The sequence below is a fragment of the Vicugna pacos genome, chromosome 21 (genome assembly GCF_048564905.1).
Source record: "Vicugna pacos chromosome 21, VicPac4, whole genome shotgun sequence".
Lineage (NCBI taxonomy): Eukaryota > Metazoa > Chordata > Mammalia > Artiodactyla > Camelidae > Vicugna > Vicugna pacos.
In genome coordinates this window covers 29876449-29902782 of record NC_133007.1, presented here as the reverse complement: position 1 = coordinate 29902782, position 26334 = coordinate 29876449, and the positions used below count along the sequence as shown (strand labels likewise).

The window sequence follows — 26334 nt, the reverse complement described above, 5'->3', positions numbered from 1 at the left end:
GGCGGGGCGGTCGCTCGCTTCCGGCGGTCCCTGCTAGGGCCCGGGTTCCCCCGCGCGGGGGCCGCCCCTCGGCGGGATGCTTCGGCCCCCGGCCCCCAGGAGCACGCTTGGGGACTTCTGGTGGGTTGCTGTAGCAGAAGGTCCCGGGAACCCGTTTCCTGGATCTGCTCAAAACGAGGGTGTTCTCCCGGGCAGGGAAGAGCTGGGTGGGGCAGGCCGTTCTGCGAGCACTTGAGTGAGTGGTTCGGTGATTTGGGTGGGAAGGTGGGGGGAGCCCCTGCAAGGAGCCAGGAAATATAGCCTGATTCTGATTGCGTCCCCGCCCAGGCGTCCGCACCTTTAGAACAAGGATGCCGTTTCACATTTCCTGCTCGCCTCCTCCAGGGTTAGGATGAAGCCTTGACATTAACGAAAATACCTGTAAAACAAGGCAGGCAAGGATATACGGAACAGAAGGGCAACATGCCTTTTTGAAAGGGGGCGTCTTAAAAGCTGATAGAGTCCACTTTCTGCTCCAAAAGTTCTAGGCCAGTCAGCATCTTTTCACCAAATGCAATAAACACAACATTCAGGCCACCCGGTTTCGTTTTTTTCTTTAAAAAACAAGCAGAAAAAAAAAAACCCACAAAAGGTGAAAAATATGTGTCTCCTATGAAAGCTTTTTCAGTTTTAGAGCAAGTATAGGAACATAAAGTGACACACACCCTCTCCCAATAATTTTAGGGTTATGGCGAACTTGGTTCCAGCACTTAGCAAGATAGAGAACTGATTCTTTAAAGACATTTTCAAGCAACACTACAGAGCTATAGTGTTCCTTCTGGTGGTTGCCTGTATGAAATAATAAAGGTCTACCTTTAAATAAATGCCCTGGTATCTGAACTAGGGCAGAGTGTCAAATTTTAGAAAACTGGGGGTTCTCTGAAGTCCTAGGAGTTATGTAGGAGGAACTGGCATCCTGCAACTTAGGAGAAAAGATGACATATGGACTGATGATCGAGTGTCTTTCCTGTGCCCCAAGCATGGAGCTGCTTGTCCCTGGGGAGATGGCCTATTGAACTTAAGACTTGTTTGGAAAAGTTTAAGGGAACAACCTGAAGGGAAAAGCTGGGAGTGCAGTTCCATGAGAGTCATGGGGCCTTCAAAATCGCAGCTGCTTCTGGTCCATTCCAGATTCGCTTGACCAGCTTGGTGTAGCCATCATGTGTGAGCAACTGGATCTCTCGGTGTTTCAAGGTTGGTGGGAACTCAGGAAGGGAAGGAGTGAACGTGGTGCTCATTTCCTTCTGTGGGCACTACAGATAGGTGGGCGTGCCCTTGGTCCCTGTGAAGTTATGCCCTGTGTCCAGCAGAATAAAAGCCCATCCTGAAGATTTTACAGGGACAAAGAATTGCATCTGCAGCTGGAGGAAGTCCTCCCTTAGTTCAGCAAGTGAAGTTGGTTCCAGGCATGGAGTCTTGCAGCCTTACTCTGACTCTGGTGATACCAGCTATTCAGGAAAACTGGAAAATGAGAGCTCATTCAGGGTAAGACTCCACTGGGGGAAATACCATCTCTTCAAGAGAGTCCTATGGACGCTGTCTCTCCATATCTCATAACAGATCTACTGAACTTGTCAGATGGTTGGAGAGAGGCAGATGACATGGTCATTTTTAAAAAGAAGAAAGTAAGTTCTGCAAACCACAGTGCAGTGAACTTGACTTTGGGCCTGGGAAACATTCAGGACAGAATGATTTCCTTGCCTTTTCCAGCTTCTGGAGACTGCGGGCATTCCTTGGCTTAAGATCTCTTCCTTCAACTTCAAAGTAAGTGTCCTTTAATCTGGAGTAGTTTTCAGCTTTTTCGTCCTTCAAGACATGAACGTGTATTTAGAGTACAGGCTGGTGTTGTGTGTCTCAGTTATGTTTTTCTGCCTGCTCCTGTGTAGAATCAGGTCACATATTTTGGGCAGCAGTGCTGTGTAACAGATGTGTGTCCTCTGTGTATCCTACCAGGAGGCACAAACATCAGTTTGTCTCATTATTCCTGATGCTTTATTTAACCAAAGGTTGAGATGGTGCTACATTTCTCCATTGCAAAGGTACTTCTTTCCCTTTGGAAGTAATCAGTTATCTGTGGGGAAGATGCTTCGAGATTATGTAAATATCCTATTTTCCAATGAACTTTCACTCAGTGGTTTAGCATCCATTAATGATAATGCGATGATGTTTGCAAAACGTTGAATGTTGTAATTCGGTTCCTCCATCAGCATTTATTAGCCGACATTTCCCTGCATTTATCCTTGCCCTTCTCCAGTCTGTTCTCTAGTAAGCAGCTGGAATGACCTTCTAAAACCACAAATGTGATCAGACTCTCCAGTGGTTTCCCACTGCCGTCAGATGTGGCCAGACTCCCTCTTATGGTTGTTGGGACCTTCCATGACCTGAACCCTTCCGCTCTGGTCTCCAGCCTGGTCTCCAGCAACTCCCCCGACGCCCACTGCACTGGGCTCCTTACGGAACTTCAAACAGTCCATGCTGCTTTCCACCGTAAGGCCTCCCCACCCACCCCTTTGCCTGGAACTCTCATCCTTCATCCCCTGCACTCCTTCCTCATCAAATCCCCACGTGTCCTTCACATATCACATCCTAAGGGAAGCCTTCTGTCTGACCCCCAGACCAGGTCAGATTCCCAGGTGTACTCTCTCACCACACACGTCCTTCCCCTTTAGAGGAGCACCCCAGTTTGTAATTGTACACTTATTTGTTCAGTTAAGCTCTGAGCTCCATAACAGGCAGAACTTTGTCTGGCTTTGCTCACTTATGTTTGCAGCACCTAACATGGTGCCAAGCCGAGAGTAATCATTAAATACATGTTGAATGAACCAATATAGGTTTAAGATAAGGATGGAGGGTGAGAGTGGAGGACAAGAAGAGGACTGAGTTATTGGGGTCAGAGCGCAAATGGGCAGGGACTTGCTTCCAGGCCACTCGGTGGATCGGGTCCTGGCAGCAGAAGCAGGGGAGTCACATCCCAGCCTGCCCTCGGGACTTGGTAGAGAGCTGGGATGGTAGAGGGGATGGCCTCTGGCTCCTTAGAGAGTGAGGGTGTTAAGGACAAAAAGCAGGATCTTCAGACCCAGGCAGAGTGAGGCCTGCAGGCTGGCTGTGCGCTGCTTCTTTGGGGCGATCACTTTGCTCTGAGCCTCTTTTCTCAGCTGTACAAAAGTATCATGCCACTGTCACAGGGACGGGAGGGCGAAGCGAGTCTGTGAGGCACCCCCCCCCAGTTGTGTGACCTGCCGTGCACCACTGAAACCCCTTGGGCCCGCTTCTTCCTCTGAGAATGGGGCCGACCAGAGCGTGTTCATTCACACATTCAATGAGTAGTCATCGAGTGCCTACATCTCGCCGGGGAACAAGACCAGCAAAACTCCCTGCCTTTTCTGAGGCTTGCACTGCAGTGAGGGATAAACAATGGGGTAAGTAGGTGAACGACAGAGGATGAGCTGGGACAAGGAACAAAGCAGAGAGGGGGAAGTGAGATGTTGCAGGAATGGGAGAGAGGAAGAAATTTTAGACAGGGGGCCAGGGAGGGAGATGTGTCTGAGACAAGAAGGACATGGGAGCGAGCTTGGGATACCCAGGGGATGCAGGCACCACGCCCAGAGCTCTGCACTCACTGAAGCTCCAGACGTGTCCCCTAGCCATGCACTCTCCCCACCAAGCACGGCCCGCGATCCCAGCAGACCCTTCCCCACAGCTGGAGGTGAGGTGGCCCCGTGCAAAGGAATTCAGGCACACATCATTCAGCTTTGGGGTGTGGCTTTGCAGCCTTGTGGCTTTCCTCCCTGGCTGATGCAGTTGACACCTCAAACTTGGTGGGAAAAAAACAAGAAACAACCCAAACTCCCTTCTGAAGGAATTTCGCATTTTCCATTGTGGAACCCTTGGAAGTGTCTCTTTTTCACCCACTGTTTACTTGAAGTAGAGCCTACAGATCACAAGTGGACATGGCTGGATGAATTTTTACCAAGTGAACACAGTACAACCAGCACCCAGATCAAGAAGTGGACTGTTACTAGGACCCTAGCATCCCCGCTCTGTGCTAACCACTGCCCTGCCCTGTCTTCCTGCACCAAAGACAGTTTGCCCAATTTTGAGCTTTTTATTAATCAAAATCATATAGTGTGTACCTTTGTGTCTTCTTTCACCCAACATCACATTTGCGAGATCTATTTGTTCTGTTGTGTGGAGCGCGTTCGTTCCTCCCGCACAGTGTTTCATCAAATGGGTGCACCACTGTTCATTCTGCTGTTCGTGGAGATTTAGGTTGTTTGCAGGGTGGGGCTGTTGTGGGTAATACCGTGTGAACATTCTAGCCCAAGTCTTTTGGTCCAGCAGATACTCCTCACAGTTGTCCATGGCGGTCTAACAGTCACATTCCCACCACCGGCAATGCAGGGAATGGAAGTCCTAGTTACTCCGTAAACTTGCCAACCCTTGGTGTTTTTTCATGGGAGTCATTCTGGTGGGTGTGTCAAGAGTATTTCATTGTGGTTTAAGTTTGCATTTCCCTGATGACTCATGAAAATGAGCCCTCTTTCATGTGTTGGATATTCTTTTGTGAACTACCTGTTCAAGTGTTTTGCCAATTGTTTTATTGAGTCATCTCATTTATTTTTAATTTTTATGTATTTAAAAATGGGTACATGGTTTAAAAACTTAAGTTACAGACCTCTCCCTTGCATGTTTCCAGGGATATCCTGTGTACGTATAAACATATATATCCCCCCACTTCTTTTTCACACTAATACACAATTTCACACAATAGACTTAATGATACCCGTGACATCCTTTATTTAATATACTGACAGCAGATAGGGCGATGCAGTTTTTTGCTTCTACAAACATACTACTGTAAATACGCAAGTGCAAACATCTTTGTGTACATGGGTGAGTCTGTAGGATAAATTCCTGAGTGGAACTGCTGGGTCAAAGGGTAGGTGCGCCTATATTTTTGTGATTCACAGTGCTATCTTGCTCTGCAAAGAGTTGAACAAATATGCAAGTGCCATTTTGTTAACTGTTAAGGGTTTGGTTTTTTAGGCCTTTTTCCATTTCTTCTGTTTTTCTCTTCTCTTGTGGATTGATGACTATAGAGTTACGTTTGGATTCCTCTTTCTTTTTTATGTGTTTATCTATTACAGCTTTCTGGTTTGTGGTTACCATGAGGTTTTGGTGTGGAAGTCTGTCTATACACATGATTGTTTCAAGTTGCTGATCTCTTAATTTCAAATGCATTTTAGATGCCCTGCATTCGTACCCTCCTCCTCTCACTATTACTTTTCTTGTTTCTAGTGGTACCTTTTCCTTTTCTACCTAGAGGCGTTCCTTTAACATTTGCTGTAAAGCTGACTTGGCGGTTCTGAGTTCTTGTAGCTTTTGCTCACCTATGAAGCATTTGCTTTCTCCATCAGATCTGAACGAGAGCCCTGCTGGGTGGCGTATTCTTGGCTGTGGGTTCTTCCATTTCAGCACTTGAAGTATATTGTGCCCCTCCCTTCTGGCCTGTGGAGTTTCTGCTGAAAAATCAGCTGACAACCTTATGGGAGTTCCCTTATATGTTACTTGTTGCTTTTCTCTTGCTGGTTTTAATATTTTCTCCTTATGTTTAATTTTTGTCAACTTGATGACTTTGTGCCTCAGTGTGCTCCTCTTTGGGTTAATCCTGAGTGGAACTCTCTCTGCTTCCTGGACTTGGGTGACTGTTTCCTTTCCCAAGTTAGGGAAGTTTTCAGCTAGTATCTCTCTGAATGTTTTCTCAAGTCCTTTCTATCTTCCTTTTCTGGGACCCCTATGAGGAGAATATTAGTGTGCTTCATGTTGTCCCAGAGGCCTCTTTAACTTTCCTTATTTCTTTACATTCTTTTTTCTGTTCTGTGGTAGTGGTTTCCACTGATCTCTCTTCAAGTTCACTGATCCAGTCTTCTGCCTCATTTAGTCTATTCTTGGTTCCTTCTAGTGTATTGTTCATTTCAGTGATTGTATTCTTCAACTCTATTTGGGTGTTTGTTGTATTTTCTAACTCTTTGCTGAAAACTTCACTCTGTGCATCTATTCTCCTCCAAGGTTCTCTGATTATCTTCGCAGTCATTACTCTGAACTCTTTCCTTAGGTAGATTGCCTGTCTCCTCATCGCTTATTTCTTCTTCTAGGGTTTTATCTTGTGCCTTTGCCTGGAACATGTTCCTCTCTCACCTCATTTTGGCTAAATTTTTATTTGTATTGTTATATGTTAGTTACATTTCTCAGCCTTGGAGAAGTGGCCCTTTGCACAAGATGTCTTATACATCACAGCAGCGCACTCTCCTCTGCTGACCCAAAAGCCAGGGCCCAGCTGGTCCCAGGGCAAAGTCTGGCCTGCCTTCGCAGACTCCTTCCTCAGGCTGTAGGACTGTTTTCTTACTTCTGGTATCTGCCCCCTGGTGGGTGAGGCTGGACTAGAGTCTTATGCAGGTTTCCTGGCAGGAGGGGTTGGTGCCTGCCCACTGCTGGCTGGAGCTGGGTCCTGGCCCTCTGGTGGGCATGTCTAGGGGCATGTCTAGAGGCAGCTGTGGGCTTAGGAAGTCTGCTGATGGGTGTGGCTGTGTTCCCACCCAGTACATTGTATGGAGGGAGGCTTCCGAGCACTTAAGCATATAGGCTTTGGGTGGGGCCAGATCTTGGGCAAATGAAAAATATGCCAAGAGGAGGGTGCAGCATGAGAATGTGAGTGTTCATGGAGAATATGCATGGAGAAACAGCCCTTTGGGGAATTTCAAGTAGGCAGTGTGGAAAATGTTCACATAGTGTTATATATTATATTACTATTGACAAAAGTAACCAGGCACAGGCCCAGAATTGAGTAAAACAATCTCATTCACGAATACACTTGTCATTGATATGCCATACATTTTGCTTGTGAAGACTATTGGCTCAGCTACAAGAAAGAACTTACCTAAGTGTTTTAAGGAGATGTGTCTTTTGACCTTAAATTACCACTTTCTCCCCCTCTACAATTGTAGTCTATACTTACTCAGCAAAGGAACAAAATTGCTATAGTAAGTTATAGGATGCTTTATTAGAACAACTTAACTTGTAGAGGAATCAAGGGAAAAGACAGTAATTTAAGTGAATGGTTATCCAATATTCTTCCTCCTGTGAGAAAATCCCAGTAGACTATGCCTCTGGGTCAAATCCTGAACCACAAGAATACATCTTTAAAAAAAATCTTAAATTTTAGAATAGTTTTAGATTTAAAAAAACTTGCAGAGACAGTACAGGAGTCCCTGTATATCCCACCCCCAAGTTCATTGGTTGTTAATGCCGTACATTCCTGTCATGCACTTGTCACAGCTAATAAGCCAATTGGTACATTGTTACTAACCCAAACACTTTATGAACATTTCTTCAAGTTTTACTTAATATCGCCTTTACGTTCCAGGTCCTATCCAAGATGCATTACATTTAGACATCAGGTCTCCGAAGGCTCCTCTATACTATCACAATGTCTCGGACTTTCCTTGCTTTTGATGATCTTGACCGTCTGAGATGGTCAGGTATTTTGTAAGAGATGCCTAAACGTGGGTCTGTCTGATGTTTTCCTCATGGTTACATTACTGAACTCACACTTGGCTGCTGGCTGCAAGCTGATCAAGAGGCAAGTATCAATAGAAAGGAAAGTTACTTTAATCAGAAAAGATGGCAATCTGAAGAGAAGGTGGACTTGTGTCCAGAGAGCACCTCCGAAGATTCTGCTTAGCCATGACAGTCTTTAAAGGGGAAGAGGGGTTGGGTGGGGAGATGAAGAATCTCAGTGAATTGTGGAGGCAGGGGTTTGGGTTCTGAATTGTTCTCCGTTGCGTGCAGACTGGCTGTCTCTTCAGATGTTATCTCGCCTGTGTGACCTGCTGCAGGGTTGCTAAGGGGGCGTTGAGGGTAGAGGGCTAATCGCTCTTTAACTACTTGATTCGTCCTTCTTACTTCTTTTGATCTAGGAAAAGAATCAGCAGGTTAGACGAGGCGTGGTATGCGTCCGGGAGAGCACAAGCCAGGAGTTACTTTAAACTGCTTAGTGGTCTCATTCCTATAATTAGGTTCCCTTCAGGTTAGAGGGGAACAGAAGTGGGAGAACAGGAAAGGGGCAAAAAAGCTGCTTTCAGTTCCCCACTGTCAAACGTCATTCCATTTCTACTGGATTAGGGGCAAAGGCCCATCTTCTGTAACTTCTTCATGCTGACACAGGGCGCCATATTCTCAGAGTGGAAGATACTGACATGGGTCTGTAGCATCTCTTTGCTGACAATTTTAGTTGCCCCCTTACATACACAGGCAGAGAAGACTACAATTATTTTGATGCCCAAAGAGATATAAGTTATTATGAGCGATAATGTCAATACCATTCATTTGAGGCCAGTTCTTGGAATTGTGCTGGTCGTAGACTGAGTACTGTTCAAGGTGGAGCAGCTTATGTCATGGCTGCGGTCTGGTCATCACGCAGTTAGCTTTTTTTCCCCTCTGGTGGTAGCTATAGTATCTGTAAAACAGCTCAGGAATGTGCGTCGGACACTGACTGCGTCTCTGACTCTACTGTCCTCGTCATTAACTGCTTGGTTTTGTACTTGGCTGGGGGCGGGGGGCGGGGTGAATAGCTGCAGGGTTCTACTCAGTTCCAGTTACACTGGGTTATGGTTTTTGGGAGGAAGACCCCAGAGGTAAAGTGTCCTTCTCATCACCTTATATCAAGAGTACTTACTGTCAGCGTGACCTCACTCTTGATGTTAATCTCGATCACCCAGCTGAGATAATATTTGCCAGATTTCTCCACCGTAAAGTTATTTTTCCCCCTTTCCATGCTGTTTTTTGGGGGAAGGAAGTCACTCTTTGCAGCCTACACTTAAGGAGTGGGGAGTTATGCTCCAACTCCTTGAGGACAGAGTACTTATGTAAATAAATTGTTTGGAATTCTTCTGTATGGAATTCTTATTACTCAGTCACTTACTTATATCAGTATGGATTCATGGGTATTTTTTATACTTTATATTATAATCCGATACTAGGTTATTTATATCGTTGCTCAAATTGTTGCATCTTTAGCCACTGGGGCCACTCTCAGTTGGTTCCTGTGTCCCCATCAGTTTGCTTTTTGAGCACTTCCTTACTTTCTGGCACTACAGGAAAGCTTTTTTTTTTTTTTGTATAATATAATTGGGGAAATGATATAACCTTTTAATATAATTACAAAAGCAAGATATGATAAATTGATGAATATTAATACACATTCATCGGTAACTTGGCCTTTGTATCTTGAGTTATTTTGAGTTTACTTTCCTTTGCACAGCTTACTTTTAGCTTGGTTTGGAATTTAATCAATGATATTTTTTGTAACCTGGCATATTATAAGTAGAATAAGAGAGTCCATGAATTTAGAATTACATACTTTTTATTTAAAGAGGAAACTGGTGTACTTATAACTGATAGCTATGAATTATATTGTCAAAGGACTGTTAATTCAACAAATTTGTATGCTAAAAGAGGCAAACCTGTATGTTAAAAGAAGGAAATGAAAAAGAAATGGCTTTCAATTTACTTTTTAACTAGAGTAATATGTAGATTAAAAGATACTAGATCCATTTTAGCAGAGGATAAATCACAGTATCACAAGGATTATGGAAGGAAGAAGTCCAAGACCTAATTCTCAAAAGGCACTTCCACAGGGAAACTCGGCCAGAGAGCAGGGGATGGTGCAAACAGTTATGTGACTGAAGGCAGCTGCAGTCCTCACATTTCTGGTTCTCTTGTTTATACCAGGAAAGATAATCATTTCGAAGGGTGTTCTTTCCATTATGCAAATGTATTCTTTTGTCAGCAATCCCAAAATGTCTTGCACAGCAGCTCATTTATGAGTACACACCTAGCTGGCCCATCCAGGACCTTTCTTCATGGAACTCAGTGTCCCTGACAGGTAACTCTTAGTTAACTTCTCTGAGAGACAAGAACAGAGCAAAACATCTACGGATGAGAAAACAGTCAACAGCAGCGCTGGACAGAAACTGGCGGCCCTGGTTTTCATCTCATTTGCTTTGTTTTTCATAACTACAGCATATGACATAAAAAGAACTGTTACACATGGAGTACCCCCTATGTTTAGTTATTATCAGTCCTAATTAATTACATAAATGACCTCTTCAAATACTTATTCCTTAGGCTCTCTGTGTGGGAGTGGGTGGAGGAGAGACAGTAGCAGTGGGGGAGAAAACCCAGTCACACTTACAGGCCCCACTGCAGCGGTGCATGGCTAATTGTCACAGTTCCTGGCATGAAGTCTTGCTGTGTCCTAACACGGGAATGAAGAGAGAAAAAAAGACTGGGCGGCTAATTTATAATCCCCATTTTTTCAACCAGGTTGAACCTATTGGCAGCTGCTAGACTGTGAGAATGATCCATGAGCCTAGAAAGTTGAAGGCAGTTAAAAAAATAAAGACACGTTGCTTAGGGGGAAAGAGAAAATTACCAGGTATTGGAGACACGAGTGAATAGCTAGTGAAACAAAATGCTTAAATATCCATGTATCTTGTCTTAGGTCTCTCCAACTGTTATAAGACCATCATGTCTCTTACCTCTCAGGAAAAATACATTTAGTTACAATATTGAAAACAAACAAAAGAGTGAACTTCTAGTAGAAAACCAAATCCTACCAGAAGCACAGTTGCATTGAGTCACCCCTTTCTCATACAAATACTGGCTTCTGCTCCCCACCATGATATCTGATAAATGACAGCAAACACTGACTAAGCACCTTCCACCTGTCAAGAAGTGTGCTAGGGACATACAAAATGACTGAAAGGGCATCTGAGCTCACTGGTCTGGGGATTACTGGGAGGAAAAAGCCATGGGGCGTGAGAGGAAGGGAGGTAAGCCAACACAAGTGAAAAGCCGTGATTTCTCTGTAGAGAAAAGAAGAAAGAGGATGAATGCTTTGGAAGGAGAAATAAAAGCAGATCTCTAGGCAACGTGGAGCTGAGCAGTGCTCAATCTCGTCGGGTTTCTAGAAGGCATCTCTAGATCCAGCTTCCAAAGAACACTGGGGCAGAGACAATGGGACAGCTAAAAATAGGCCATGATCACAGCAAAGAAAGCAACGGCCAGCACACACTTGGTCACTGTGGCCATCGACGCCGTGGAGTCACCCCCCGCCACCGCCCTGGTCATCAGCGGCTTCCTGATGCGCTCCTCCGTGCTGAGGATGGCTTTCCGAGCTCCATCCCACTTCCCGGGGCCTTGGAGACGATAGTGGATTGGGGTGCAGGGTCCCCATAACAACTTCAGTGCCAGCTTGGGGTCGGTGAAGGCCAGAGACAGCAGGTTGGGCCTGACGCCCACCAGCTCAGCGAGCTCTTCCATGGTGTCCACGTAGTCCCCCTGGATGGTGTGGCGCGGGCTGTCCACATACCTGCAGCAGAGAAGACAGAAGCTGTGGCCTCTTAACCGTTCAGACAACCAGTCAGTTAAGCAGTGCTCTCTGAGTACAGGGTGTTGGCTCCGTGTTGGGCTAGGAGCTGTAGAAAACAGAAAAGGAAGAAAAGACACTGTCTCTGTCCTTAAGGCCTCATAACCTGCTGGAGTAGATAAGATAGATACACGTGAAACGGAGGAGAATGGAAGACTTTGGGTAAAATCATGCGGTTTTAGATTGCTAAATAGTAAATGTAGAAAAGGGTAGTTAAAATAGAGCTGTAATAAGCCCTGGAAGGATGTGGAAGAAATAGACGGGCTGAGAAGAAAGAGGAAAGTATGACAAGCCTGGGACCCGCAGCGCCTGGAGCCCCGGTGGGCATGGCCTCCCTCCTGCAGAGGGCGCTGCGGAAGACAAGGACGGGCATAAGAAGGCAAGCACGGCGGACCCCACACAGAGGACTCTGATGTTACCAGAAAGAGAGAACCCACCACAAAAATTCTCCAGTTTGGGATCCTCGCCTGTCTTATGCGGGCAGTGGGGGTGGGGTCCTAGGAGCAGGCCTTCCCAGGGCCAGTGTTAGTTTGAAACCCTGAAGGGAGGAGGATGGAGCCGGATGGACCGACTGTCCCAAGTGCAGACCTGACAGAGCTTAAAAGGACTTGTCAGAGGGAAAATATGGTAACAGTGTAATACCTGCGTGGAAGGATCGGGATTTAAAGAGCTGACTGGTGACTTTCTCGTTTTGCTTTCTACAATGAAAATAAAAGAAAGAACAGTGGGACAGAAAGGGAATAAGAGAAAAGCCAAGTCAAGCTAACTGAGATTAGATGGGTTTACTAGAGGAATCCAAAAAGAAGGATAGGAAAAAAATGATAGAAAATAAATTGGAGGTACAACTGGTGAGATGGAATTCCAGAGGAACTGACAGATGATCAAATAGGAATTTATTGAAGTGAAACTAAAGTTTACAAGAGAAGATGGTAAGACAGGGAAGAATTTGAGAGCTTTCCCTTACGGACGTCATGCTGGCTTGAGGGTTTACAGCATTTGTGCTGTCGTCGTGGGTCCAGAGCCGCGGTTTCATGAAGGTTTCACAAAGAGATTCACGAGTGTCTGCCTCGTAGGGTTGTTTTGAGGATTAAATAAACTCATGCACATAAAACACTCAGTATTTATACAAAGTTGACCCCCAATAGAGGTTAAATTGTATCCTTGGGAAGATGAATAGACGAAAATAAGTCAAAGGAAAGAGAGGAGGCAAGTTGAAATGGAATAGTTGCGTGCCAGAAAAGCAAAGAAGGAAGCACTCCCAGAAGACAAGATGTTTAAAAGCGCCGAACGCAGCAGTGAGAGGAGGGAAAATCGAGTCGGTCGTGGGTGACTTTTAAGAGAGCAGTTGCAGGAGTAAGAATAGAAGTCACAGTGGAGGGAGAAAGGGTGCTAATTTAGAGCATATAACGTAGAAGATTCATTGTAGAAGTTTGGCAGTGAAGGGAAGAGGGGAAATAGGAAACCATCTGGAGAGGGTGTCAGGGTTAAATGAAAACTTGCTCTCTCCCCTTGCCAGAAGCGAGAGGTGTGCAGGTGTAATCACCTGAAGAAAGCCACATCTCTGGGCATGGAACCATTGTGCCTCTGACTTTTCCACAGAAATTCAGGAACTTCATCGATGTCAACTTTGTCCAGTAAGCCACCTAGTGAATAAGCTCAGGTTCTGAAATTCAGCTTGCTAAGTAACTGCAGCCACCCAAGCGCCAGGCCGCTGGCTGACGGCCCCACCCTCCCAGGTCACACAGACCACTCAAACAGCGAGCCACTGGGCCCTGCGCATGCCCTCACGTGACAGCCAGCAGAGGGGCCTCTGCAGGTTTTTCATCTACCCGCAGATCTGTGATTCGACCGTACTTAAGCTCTCGTGAGTTCACTGTCGCCTTTCCTTTCTCTGGCAGCTTTCCTAGCCCTTCAAGTAATCCTTGCAAAAATAATATACCTGACTTTCTCTCCATGTGATTTTTCCTCATCCTTGACTTTTCTTGTAGGCCCTCAACATAAGCTTTTCTTTCTTTCTCCATCCATATTCAAACCACTTGGTGGTACTTTTCCATTCTATTGTCATAAACTATTATTTGCTTTTCCTTCCAAATATAATCTAAAACCTTAAATGAACATGAGGGAAATAAATGCAGTACAATGTTGCTCTTATTAAGAACTAAGTGGAAAGATTGACCTCATATCTTCCTGGAAGAATTTCTTACCTTTTTTCAATTTTCTCTTGAACCTCAGCTATTTCTCTTATCATTTCACTTTGTGAGGGCAATGTCTTTAGCCCTAAAGAGAAAAATCAAAATTTTAAATGTAAAATTACGTCAGTAGGAACAATAATCCTATTAACAATTAACACATTAAATCTCTGTTTACTTGTCTGTCTTCCTTGCTTGACTCTGAGTTCCCTAAAGATAGGAATTTTCTGTTTGGTCACAGTTGCATCTCCAGCACCTAGCAGAGGGCCTCGCATGCACTGAGACCAGTAAATGCTGGCTAAAGAGTGTTGTTGAAGAACAGGGAGGAACTGAAGTGCAGAGACTCTCTAAGGGTCTCAAGACAAGGTTCAGAAGAGGTGAGCCTGCTTGCCCTCTGCTTTTAGGCCTCAGGCAGGTTGTACTCATGTAATTCTAACGTGTCCCTGCACATTTTAATGTAGAGATAATGTTACAAGAGAAAAGAGATGTGGCTGCCATTCTGCTTGAGCAGAGGGGACTTGGGATGCAGACAGACAGGCAGCCTGGCCTCTGCAGCCGCCCCCAACTGTGCACCCTGAGGCAGCTCAGGATGTGAGAGAACATTATACTGGCCCTAGATAACTAGGTGCTTGTCAAAGGAATGCTTTCAATGAGCCCTACCTTTGCACCTTCCCATGCGTAGGATTCTAAGCACTGAATTCTTTAACTTGAGATGTCTGGTTTCCTTTAATTAACAGTAATTTTTTGATGTTCCAACCACCTGATCTTTGCTGCAAAAACTTACATATCCTGCCTTCTACCTTGCCACTTTGGAACAATCTCTTGGTAGTGATCTGAGAGGCTGCCTCCCAGGCTCGAGTCCTCAGGAAGTCCATCAAATAAAACATAACTCCCAACTTCTAGGTTGTGCATTTTATTTCAGTCGACACTGGAAATTGGGAAGGTAGCTCACAAGCTGAGATCCTCAGATAAGAAGTTGCTACTGTAGAGTTTAGAAAACCTCCGAAGTTAAACTTGCATTCACTGAATTGAGAGTTATTAGATGCGCCCCGTGTGCTAGGCGCCGGTCTAGCCTCAGAACACGAAGGTGAATAAACATGATTCTTTCATTTAAAGAGCTTTCACCGTACTACTAAGGGAGGGAGGAGATAAACTTAGGCCTTTCTGCACAGAAAAGGAGTAAAGGGGAGGCATGCCAAGGAGAGAGAACAGCGAAGGCATGGGTTACACGTGTACCTTCTGCGCCGGCCGCTTAGTGGGTAAGTCATTCAGTGCATCTAGAAGATGGTAGGATATATGTGAAGACTAGTAAAAGGTAGGTCTAGAAAAGCAGCCGGAATCCAATTTGTGAAGGAACTTGAATGCCATGCTATGACATAATGCCTTCTGGAGAGCCAGAGAATTGATAGAATTTGGGAAAGTGCTGAATGAAAGTGGAACACCTGTAAGGGCTCTTAAAGGGCAACAAAAGAAGCGAAGATAAAAGAAAACTAGATTTCAGTCAAGGCAAGCAAGTGGGTTCAGCGTGCTAGAAAAGGATAGAATATTTTCTCGACAAGAGAACAGTGATTCTGGAGAACAGAGGAAGAAGGGAAGCGGGGCTTGGCAGGGAAAGGACAGGCCAGGGAAGAGGAAAGGCTGAGTTGGGCGGGTGTGAAAGAATGGGGGAAACTAGCTGATCCTAAGAGCTTAAAATTGGTGCAGTGAGGGTAGAATTCAGAGATGAGAAAGGCAAGAATGTGGTAGGCAGACAGTAGGGCTCTGGGTAGAACAAAAACCTCAGGGTTCCTGTTGGACGTTTGATAAAGTTATAGGGACTCTCCTGATGATTCCTTCCAAGTGTCAGAAGAAAGCTGGAGGAATTGGCACTAAGCTTTGTTAGCGCAGGAAGCTGGGCTTTTTGTGCACTCCCCCTAAAATCCCCCAATCCCACAGCCATGATGCGCATCTTCCAAACACTCATTTTTCTTTTATCCTCTCAATAGTTCACTTGGTCCTAGAAAAGAGTCTCAGTAGTTTAAAGTACACTAAAATGCTGTGGCCTATTTAAATGCAACTTTCCCCTCTTACTTAACTGACCCAATTAAAAGATCCACTTAATATGGCCAGAATTAAGCCAGTTTATCGGGTTACTTGCATTTGATTGCCGTCCAGTGCTCAAGGAGTACATGATCTACTGAACAGAATTAAAAGGAATTAAGAAATGATAGAACTTTGGGGAAATTTGTAAAGGCTTTTTATCTATCAACTCTAACACTATTACTTTTTTTTTTTTCTCTGCTACCATGAGGATCTTCACTAGGAAGAGGAAGCTGTAATTTCAACAAGAACTTTGAATAGTTTTAATTAAGCATTAGTAACGGTAGCAAATTTTATTATAACAAGCATAGAATCAAGGAACTTCTTTGTTAGAAGGAACCTTAAAGGTCATTTGATTTCTCCCTATTCTGAGGCTTGTATCTACTCCATACCGGCCTGGCCAAAGCTTGTTTGTTTTTAATGTTAAGCTGATACTGTGCAACCCTCAAAGTTTCACTCCTTGGTTCTGCTTCAACCCTCGGAAGTGATAAACTATGCAAATAAAACCCTTCTGCCATGGGGCATCTCTTCAGATAACTGAAAGGAACTTTCCTATCTCACTTGAATCTTACCTCCTCCAGACTAAACCTGCCCAGCTGCTTAAATTGTACTTCCAGATGGCTCATTTTCAAATCCCTTAACCACTCTTGCCCCTCTCCTTTTAATGTATTCCAGTGTCACTTTTTAAAATATCATTGGGTGTAGTCTGAGCCAGCTTAGAGAGGAGCGGTTGTAAATTCCAGGACATTGTAGTTTCTCAACGATGCTAGATAGAGTTAAGTCTTCTGGAAGCCACGTCATTCTGCTGGTTCGTATGGAGCCTACTATCCAGAACCCCACAGGTTCTCCTCATGCTTTCCTAGCCAGAACCTTCGGAAAGAGGGAGTATAACGGGGAAGGCGAGAATTTGAGTGGTTAAATCTACATTCTGCACTAATCTTCAACCAGGTCTTAATTTCTGGCTGAAATCAAATCACAGCATTTCTCTGTTTGACTTTTTTCTAACTCTAATGCAAGAAGATTCAATTCTTTTGCTTCACAAATGTATCAGTTGCCTAAAATCTGGAAAAGTGGGTTCTAATCTGGAGTGCACGTTGGAATCACCTGGGGAACATTTTCGCAACGATCTTATGTCTGCTCCAGCCTAGACTTATTAAATACACACCACCAGGCAAAGCATGCCTATTTTGGGAAAATTTCCCAGAAGATTTTGATATATGTCCGTGGTTATAAATTACTATTCATATTCACTCACAAATTAATTTTTGAGCACTAATTTTGTGCCAGGCACTGTTACAGTCATACATACTGTCTCAGCTATCTATAAGCAAGAACATAAACATAATTAAACATGCCACTAAGTAATTAGGTAGTCAATTTGCATGGTCACTTACCTTTAAATACTTGAGTGGCCCAGCGTCCTTGGAGCTCTGAAATGGGCATAATGGCACCCAAGGGTTGGATCAAGCCTATGATTGCAAGAGTTGGCTTTTCTAGGTTAGGAGGGAAGACCTTTTTATAAAGGGATATCTTGTTTTTAACTACTTTGACAGAATCTTCCAGAAAAGGAAAGTCAAAGCTGTAGCCTGTAGCAAAGATGACAGCATCAATGTCTTCCTCCCTCGAGCCGTCCTCAAATATGGCAGCCGTCTCTGTGAACTGCTTCACGTTCGTTTTCACCTTCACCATGCCAGAAATGATACGGTTTGGCAAATCATCATTTACCGTTGGATGCTGACTCAGAGCTCTGTGAGTGACGGTGAAGAAGGAGAAACAAGAGAGATCATGGGGTAGAGGGGAAGGAGGGCGGTGGGTGGAGGTGGAGAGAGAGAGATCATTACCATGTAAGTAAAATTCTGCTTTGATTGACATGGTTAAACAATATGTCAGTGGTCTCCCTTTTCATCTCTTCATGAAATTTGGGAAAGGTCTAACGTATACCAGCTTGATACAGATAAGGATCTCAGAGTAGAAACTAGACCCTGGATGGCATTGAAAGGAAGATGTTAGAGAAGTGGGGGAAGAACTGTTTTGTATTTGCAAAATGGAGATAAAAACAGTGCCCACCTAGGGCTGTTGCGAGGATTAAATGAGGTAGTGCATGTAACTCACTCAGCGGAGGACTTCTCTTGCACTAAGTCCCCAGAAAGGCAGGCTGCCGTTATTTGTGTTAGTGCTACTGTTGGGCCTTCAGCCTGTGTATTCATGTGCCAGTGTAATACCTAGCTCATAAGGATGCTCGATGTTTGCTGGATGAATGGATGGATGATGCACTGCCATCTACTAGCATTTTGTTGTTGCTGTTGGGCATCACGTAAAAAGAACTGGTACCTAGGGGATTGATAAAATGGTTAATGCCAAGGAGAATTACAGGCTGAAAATTATAGACAGTAGATCTTGGACTTCTCTGGGGGCAAAGTAGAAATCTGATTTCAGATTCTGTGTACTTGCTCAATGTTACAGGCAGAGGTAGCTCCACTACCAGCCTATGTGAACAGTCCTTATTCTTTGCCTTGGTCGTTACTGCCCAGCGCCCATCCTAGGAACATACCTGTGTTTAGGCTTCAGGCCAAACATTTCATGGTCAAACCTTTGGTTCATCTGTTTTTCCAAAAATGTATTTGCTGCTGATTGACCAAAAATCTTCTGCAGAAAATTTGTAAGTCGGGAAGAGAACACCACATCAAAGGGATAGCCGTAGTCTCCTACACGATTTAAGATCCAGGCCCCTCTCCTGGTGCTGAGGAAAACCTGGGGCATGGAGGGGAAAATCGTGTGCTTTTGTCATGCTCCGGCTCATAGTTCTTTAATGGGACCCCATTTTCTTCAAGGTGAAGTTCAAACTCATTAGTCTGGCTTTTTTTTTTTTCCTGCCATTTTCTTCTCAAACACTTACACTTACAATTAAATTGACTTATTCATTGACCAAGAATATGTCTTAATCTGAACCACCACTGCATTTCTGTTTAATGTCATTATGCCTCCCTGAAAAGCTCCTATCCTCTGAACTCTCCAAAGCCTGTTCATTTTTAAAATCTAGATCAAGTCTACCTTCTTCATGAAGGCGCCACGGACCTTTCTGGCTGGTAATTTCCTCTCCGTCTTCTGAACTCCCCTAGCAGTTACCACCTCTCCAGCTCACTTAAAATCATGGGACAGTACATTTGAAAGCAACTGGAGATCATTTAATCCAAAACCTTCAGTATTTTTTTTTTTGCCTTTGACATTATTTGCATTATTATACAAAAAGAAAACTTATCAATCATTTATATTGATATTTAACACTATACGCTCTTTTTCTTTTCTTTTCTTTTCTTTTCTTTTCTTTTCTTTTCTTTTCTTCTCTTCTCTTCTCTTCTCTTCTCTTCTCTTCTCTTTTCCTTTCTTTTCTTTCCTTTTCTTTTCTTTCCTTTTCTTTTCTTTTCCTTATTTCTGTCTCTCCAAATGTGCTTTCTCCTAGGGCGGAGGTATAGCACATCTTTTAGTCTCCCCAGCACATCATCATCATCATCATCACTTCCATTTATTAAGAATTATAACCTGCCACGGTGTGAGGTCCTTTTTCTGTATTTTTATTTAATCAATACAACCGCCTGTTGAGGAAGTTATTGTTGCGCCCACTTTATGGATGAGGGGCGCGGAGAGTATGAATGACTTGCCTGAGAGCACACAGGCACTAAGTGGCAGAGCTGAATTTCCGGCCTAGGTCTGATTAACTCCACAGTCTGTACTTAAGAAACGTTTCGTTACTGATTTAGTGAAAGAACTGAAGATTGTCAGTAGGACGACAGGGAGCTGCTCCTCCGCTGGCCGAAGTCCACGTTCAGAGCTGATCAAAGTTTAATATTCAATTCCCTGGCAAAAGCATCACTTTAGCTGCATTATAAAACTCTCTGGAGATAGTTCTCGGAGTTGCAAGGTGTATGAGCACGTTGCTCTGTGGGCTTTCGTCTAAGTGCTCACAGTAGAAGGTGACCTGTCCATGCAGGATGGTCACGTACTTCGTACATGCATCTCACTGACGGTGACCTTAAGCGCTGTCATAATTAAGCACTCTTACATGTCACAGTTGAAAGAGCATGCATGGTTTTAGGAGTCAAATGGCTTTTGGGTGTAGTCTACACAACTTTTGTTATATAACGTATATGAATATTATAAATGTTCAGAGCCTCAGTTTAAAAGTTCTCCATGGATAGAGTCGTGGCAGTAAAACACACAGCACAAGCCTTCCTCAGACACAGCCGCTTCCTCTCCTCCACCCTCTCTCACCGCTTTGTTCCCTGGCAGTCTCCAACTCCTCAGTGCTTGTAAGGCCCAGCTCCTCTGTAACTGACCATTTAACAAGCCACTGACATTAAAGAAGGCTCAGGCCTTGGTTCCCACCACATACCTTGGACATTCTTTTATCATAACACCCATACACACTTCGACCCTTTCTTCTTTATATACTTATTTCCTAATATATGCTTGTTGAATTAATTCACAGAGTAACATATTAAATCAGTTTTGTGGTGATAGATGTGGGTAGTACTGCGAAGATGTGGTTTTGAATGGGTTTCTTGGCTAAGGTCATGTAACAAAGTTGTGGCATTAAACTTCTATTTTTTAAGATAATTTAAAACATATTTGTGGAGGAGCGCAACTTAAAGTCACTGAAGAACAACCAGGCATTTACATATTGCCACAAAGTTGTGATTCAATAAAGACATGAATAGCAAAATGTATCGTTGATCCCTTTTCTAGGAATTTATAATGAAGATACTTTCTTCTCAGTTCAAAATCTAAGATACTAAGAGCAAAACAACAAACAAAAAAAACTCAAGGACATAAAGACTGCTCTAGAGTGAATGTCACTCCATGCCACCTAACTGTACACAGAGGCTGAGGAGAGGTGACTGTGTGTGCTGCGGTGTGAACGCTTTTCACACTGACTCGTGTGTTGTCTTTGGAAAGATTACTTTGCCTCTTTCTTCCATCTGGGGAGTGATAAGGAGTGAAGAGGAAGAGCCCCCCCACCAGCCTATGTGTGAAAAGCTGTCGATGACACAGTAGGCTTTCCTTCACAGCAGGGCATCGATGTTAGTTCTGCTGGCCAGCAGATGGTCCACGCTCTGAATGCTGCCTTCTAACAAGTTCTCTCAGCAATCGCCTGGTCTTCTTCAAAGCCAGAGGCACACTCTGAAGAGGCAGCTGAGTGAGATTCTGAGCACAGCCTGTGATCACGACCGAATCCTTGGTGTGAGGCCAGATGAATGATGGGACTCTAACTGGTAACCTTAGCTCCATCGCATCATCAGTTACAACGTTGCCAGCTGAGGCAGTGAAACCAAGCCCTACTTTTGCCATTGGCACCGATGGGCTATGTGAAGGCATCCATACACTCTGTTGGGTCTGCCTGCAGCTTCCTTGGTGAAGCAAAGTAAGTAATTTACTAATTCAAACCTGCTTAGCCGTGTGGCTGAGTTCCACAGCCAGATCCCCTCCAGAATTCCCAATGCCAATTATAATGACTCTCTTGTCGGCGAAGCTCTCTGGATTCTTATAGTCTCGGCTGTGGAAGTATTGTCCTTTGAACTTCTCAATTCCTGCAGGAGAAGGGACAGTGCTTATTGCGCGATGGTTCACCTGACATCACTTGTTAAATCCTTCCTTGTTTTGCAGTGTGCGGAGTTTATGCACATGTTCTCCGTATGTTCCCCCTTTATTCAGCTGCACTCACTCTTGCCTTTCTGGATATTTTTGCCTGCTTTCTTTTCCCACAGCCTCAGAGTAGAACCTTGTGATTTCCTTATCATAAGCTGTCTGCTTAAATCAGGATCTGTTTGTATTTTGGACATGTGAACTCCTAAGTCCAAACTGCTTCAGAAGACCTCCATTCTCTTCTGTCTCTTCATCGTCTTTATTTTTTCATGTTGAAGGGTAGTTGACTTATCATATTAGTTTCAGATGTACAACATCTGAAGTGACTTGGTAGGGAGCATGTAATTAGGTTTATTTATTTACTTATTTTATGGAGGTACTGGGGACTGAACCCAGGGCTTCATGCACGCTAAGCACATGCTCTACCACTGAGCTATACCCTGCCCATTTTCATAGACTATGCAACAAAGTTATTACAACATTTTGACTACATTCCTTGTGCCGTACATTACATCCCTGTGACAGATTTATTTCATAGCTGGTAGTTTGTATCTCTTAATCCCTTTCACCTACTTTGCCCACCCCCAACCCCTCTCTTGCATCGTCTGTAAATCCCTACTTCCATTTTAGTTGGAGCATATATGTTTTTCAATGATCTAGAGTATACATAGAGTGCTTTTTTCCCTCAAAATGAAAATCCAGGCCAAAGACTATAATTAAACTTTCTTTAAGCTTTATTTTCTTCTATAGAAACCTAATAGTTCTGTTTGTTTCCTCAGTTGCTAAAAAAGCCCTCATTCAACCTAATGCAGCAACTCCACATTCCTTCTTTTGATTCTTAGAAAAACCAAGGTCATGGTGAGACTAAATACAGAGCCTTCTAATTTTCCTCTAGTCCCCCAAATTACCGTCATCTCTGCTCCCAGACAGCAGTCGTACAAGGTACCCAGCATCGTTCAGGGGAGTGTGCAGAGTTGGGATAGAAGCCTTGTTTCATCCCAAGGCAGGAACCACTTGGACCGCGGTCCCCCCACTCCTCAGGGAACCACTTGGACCGCGGTCCCCCCACTCCTCAGGGAACCACTCGGGCCGCGGTCCCCCCACTCCTCAGGGAACCACTTGGACCGTGGTCCCCCCACTCCTCAGGGAACCACTCGGGCCGCGGTCCCCCCACTCCTCAGGGATCAGGTCACGGGCAGGGTTTGGGGCCTTCCTTCCTGGTAAGCTACTCACCAGGGAAGCTTTCCAAGGGTAAGTGAGCATCGGTGTGATGGCCAGTGCAAACCATGACTGCATCGAAGATGTCTGTCTCCGTTTTCCCTTCAGATTCCGTGACCACCTTCCATTGGCCTGAAGCGGAGAAATCAGGCTGCTTCTTCACACTGCACACAGTGGTCTAAGGAAAAAAGGCACCGCCATGGGGGACGACAGCCACAGCCTGTGCAGCGGATGTCTTCCCTGACACGACTCTCCTTGCGGAGTGTCACCCAGGGGGCGGACGCCGCATCTCAGGGCTCACACAAGGATGCTTGACTTTCGCACTCCACAGATAAGAACTTTTTTGATCGGGGCTGTGGTCAGAGTGAGAAGACTTTCATGAGGCAAGCTAAACACAGCAGACTTGGCGGGCTGAAGTGGCACTCTCCTCTGCTTCTAGAGCGCAAATGACCAGTTCTCTTGGCCCATACCCCAAGGCAACACGATACTTGAACAAAGTTTGGGCTTTTCTAGTGCCTCTAAAACACTCCACGCACTAAATGCTTATTCCTCTCCAGACCCCCAGACACCCTGAGACTCTCTGATGTCTTCTTGCCCCCCGCTCCTGCTCTCACTGCTCAGCCTTAAACGTGTGATGGAGCCACAGGGCTCCGTTTCCCAGTAGAGGAGAAAAACATCTCAGTGGCTCCCATTTTATGTAAATGAGCCTCTTTGACACCTATAAATGTCCATTTTACAAGTAACTATAAAGAAAGAAGGCATGAGATGGGATAGTCAGTGGTACAATTTTTAGCTTTTAAAAGTAATAATAAATATGGGTTACTCTACCCAGCCTGAGGAAGCATTAATAATGTGTCCCTGTGTGCCTCTAGGGTTTATGACCACACTGTCTTGGTAGACCAAGCCATCCTGGACTGCTCATAGTTCCTCTCCGTCAGGACCTCGGCTGGTGCTTCTGCCTGGGTCACGCTTTTACACCTTCTTCATTTAGAGATGCTCAACCTTCAACGTTTAATTCGGTTTTCCCTCCTAGTCCCTAGGTGCCTGATGCCTGATGCCTGGGTGGGCTAGCACCCCTCTTCTGAGCCGCAGTGTGTACAGCGCTATGATATTTCTCACCCAGTATCTATTTTTATTGATTATGTTTACAGTGGAAATTTGCTTCATTTTTCTGTCTCCTTAACTAGACTGTGAAATCACTGATTTTTTTTTTTTTTGTCTTTGTCTCTTCACCACTTGGTATGGTAACAAGTCTGTTCAGTAAGCGTTTGAACAAGTAAGAGAAGCACCACTGGGCTGTACGTGACAGACTCTGGGAGCCGTCACTGGATATTGCCATTTTATTTCTGTTGTTAAGTAGAAAAAGGCATGATTTAGTAGAATGATCAGAAGGTAGAAGAAGATCTGGGCTTTTTGCCAGCTGTCAGAAATATATATTCTTTTATGGTCGTGGTTTAAAATGATAGAAATATCATGAAAGACTTTACAGCAGGAAAGAGCCACTGAAGTGATCCACGATAATCATCTTGTTTTACAAACCAGAAAATTAAGACACAGCAAAGCTGAGGAGCTTGGTTGTCGGCAGTCACAAGTTGACTAGTGGTAGAGCAAAGACTAGAGACTAGAACTCAAGTGCTTGTTCCCCAATTCAGCGTTCTTCTCTCTACACCAGAGTTATCTTCTTTGCTTCCTCAATAACTTTTCAGTAACTGCTTCACTGGATCATTGTGATCACGTAAAATAATGCACTGAAAAGTGCTTCAGGAAGCATGAACGGGCTCAGCGGTAGCGGACAAGTTGTGGAACTAGAAGGTTTTAAAGCTCCCATCGCTGTCAGTTCCCCCCAGTTGTTTTATTGCAATCAAATGATATAGAGTGAAGGCCATGAGATGAAGGTAGCTTCCTGGATCTGCAGCCTGAATATATAGAAGAGAGACCTTTCCATGAAGATTTTTCCTTCACAGAGAAGACATGGCGTGGAGCCTGTCCGGGTGGGACAGACACATGTGCATGCCAGCCTACCCGCGAGCCCTGGCAAATGAAGCCACATCATTCACTTACTTGACAAACAACTTCAAACACAAAGATAACCACAAAATCCCCTACCTTGAACCGAATGTACTTTAGAAGGTCGAATTCTTTGGCATACATCCTGAAGTATGCCAGGACGTGGGAGTTGTGCATGAAGTTAGGGTAGCTGTCTGGGATGGGGTAGTCGCTGAAGCACATCATCTCCTTAGAAGTGTTGATGATCACGGACTTGTAAATACTGGCCCTTCCTTCTTCTGGGTTTTCCTGCGGTAAATAGAAAGCTTGCATAGCCATTTGAGAATTAAGGTCACGGTTTATAAACAGCCCATAAACATTTGAACAAGTTTCCTGAAAGAAATGCCAATTTTAAAAAAGTGACACACACACACACACCTTCACATCTCCCAGTATCTGCACCCGCGCGTGGTCTCTTCCCCTTGGATCTGAGTTGTCTTTATGGCTTGCTTCTGACCAACAGCACGCAGCTGGGATGGTACTGAAGGGCTCCCAAGACTGGGACATCCTCTCTCACCACTTCCACCAGGACTACTAGAAATCCTAGCTAGTGTAATAAGATAATAAACGGAAATAAAAGTACCCGGACTGGGAAGGAATAAATAAAAGTATTTTTATTCACAGATGATATGCCTGTCTGTGTAGAAAATCCCAAAGAACTTAAAAAAAAATCTGGAACTAATAAGCAATTATAGCAGTGTTGCAGGACACAGGTTAGTATACAAAAGTCAGTTACTTTCCAATATACCAGAAGTGAACAATTGGATTCTGAAATTTTTAAAAAAAAGCCCCATTTATAACCATCCCCCCCCCAAATTAAATGGTTAGGTAAAAATCTAACAAGTATGTAGGAGACTTACATGGAGACACTATAAAACACAGATAGAGAAAATCAAAGATCTAAACACAGGGAAAGGTGTTCTGTGCTCATAGATTGAAAGACTCAATAACGTTAAGATGTCAGTTTTCCCAACTTGATCTATAGATTCGATGCAACCCCAATCAACATCCCAGCTAGCTATTTTGTGGACAAACTGATTCTAAAATTTATGTGGAAAGACGAAAGACCTAGAATAGCCAACTTTGTCCTTCAGTGTCGACTGTGCGCAGTAACTTTCTTCCAAAGAGTACAGTATGGCAGGGGAGGAAAAAAAGAGTAACTTCACAGTGGCAACCCTGACAAACACCGTCTTCAGCCAAGTCGTCAAGGTTAACATCACTGTGATGAGCTTTAACACTGATACAATGTGACAAGAATGGCACTTTATCTCTAAGGTCCTCTTCCCCCAAATTCATAACCCCAGTCTAACCATGATTTAAAAAACAAAATCAGACAAATCCCCATTGAAGGACATTCTGTAAAATACCTCACCAGTAATCCTCAATACTGTCGAGGTCATCAAAAACAAGGGAAGTCTGAGAAATTGTCACAGCCAAGAGGAGCCTAAGGAGACAAGACAACCAAACGCAGGGTGGGGTCCCGGATGGGAACGCCTGGAACAGGTCAAGGCCATTAGGGAAAAAGCAGTACATCTGAAAGAAGTGTGGACTTCAGTTAATAATGAAGGAGTGTAAAGCAAACAAACACACTGACTTCCCTGATGCTAAAACAACCTGCGGACTCATTCTTTACAT

General features: G+C 44.3%; 1 protein-coding gene and 1 long non-coding RNA gene across 5 annotated transcripts in view; one reads left to right on the top strand and one right to left on the bottom strand.

The window, feature by feature from the left end:
• Window positions 1-8: 8 nt before the first annotated feature.
• Window positions 9-23480, top strand: LOC140688134 (uncharacterized). Of its 2 annotated transcripts, XR_012062901.1 has the most exons (3): window positions 9-1803; window positions 17349-17544; window positions 20539-20834. It is a non-coding gene; the product is annotated as an uncharacterized lncRNA (long non-coding RNA). The 2 variants fall into 2 exon arrangements; XR_012062902.1 differs by lacking the exons at window positions 17349-17544; window positions 20539-20834 and adding an exon at window positions 22762-23480.
• The window catches only part of FMO5 (flavin containing dimethylaniline monoxygenase 5), a 27913-nt gene continuing 11021 nt past the window's right edge, over window positions 9443-26334 (bottom strand). For all 3 annotated transcript variants that reach the window (XM_072946725.1, XM_072946726.1, XM_006212424.4), the window contains 7 exons: window positions 24760-24948; window positions 22669-22831; window positions 21238-21380; window positions 18347-18546; window positions 17190-17542; window positions 13732-13804; window positions 9443-11470 (listed from right to left, as the gene is read on the bottom strand). In XM_072946725.1, coding sequence (XP_072802826.1) covers window positions 11125-11470; window positions 13732-13804; window positions 17190-17542; window positions 18347-18546; window positions 21238-21380; window positions 22669-22831; window positions 24760-24948 — 1467 coding nt within the window. In that variant the 3' untranslated portion in view covers window positions 9443-11124. The remainder of the gene's footprint in view (window positions 11471-13731; window positions 13805-17189; window positions 17543-18346; window positions 18547-21237; window positions 21381-22668; window positions 22832-24759; window positions 24949-26334) is intronic.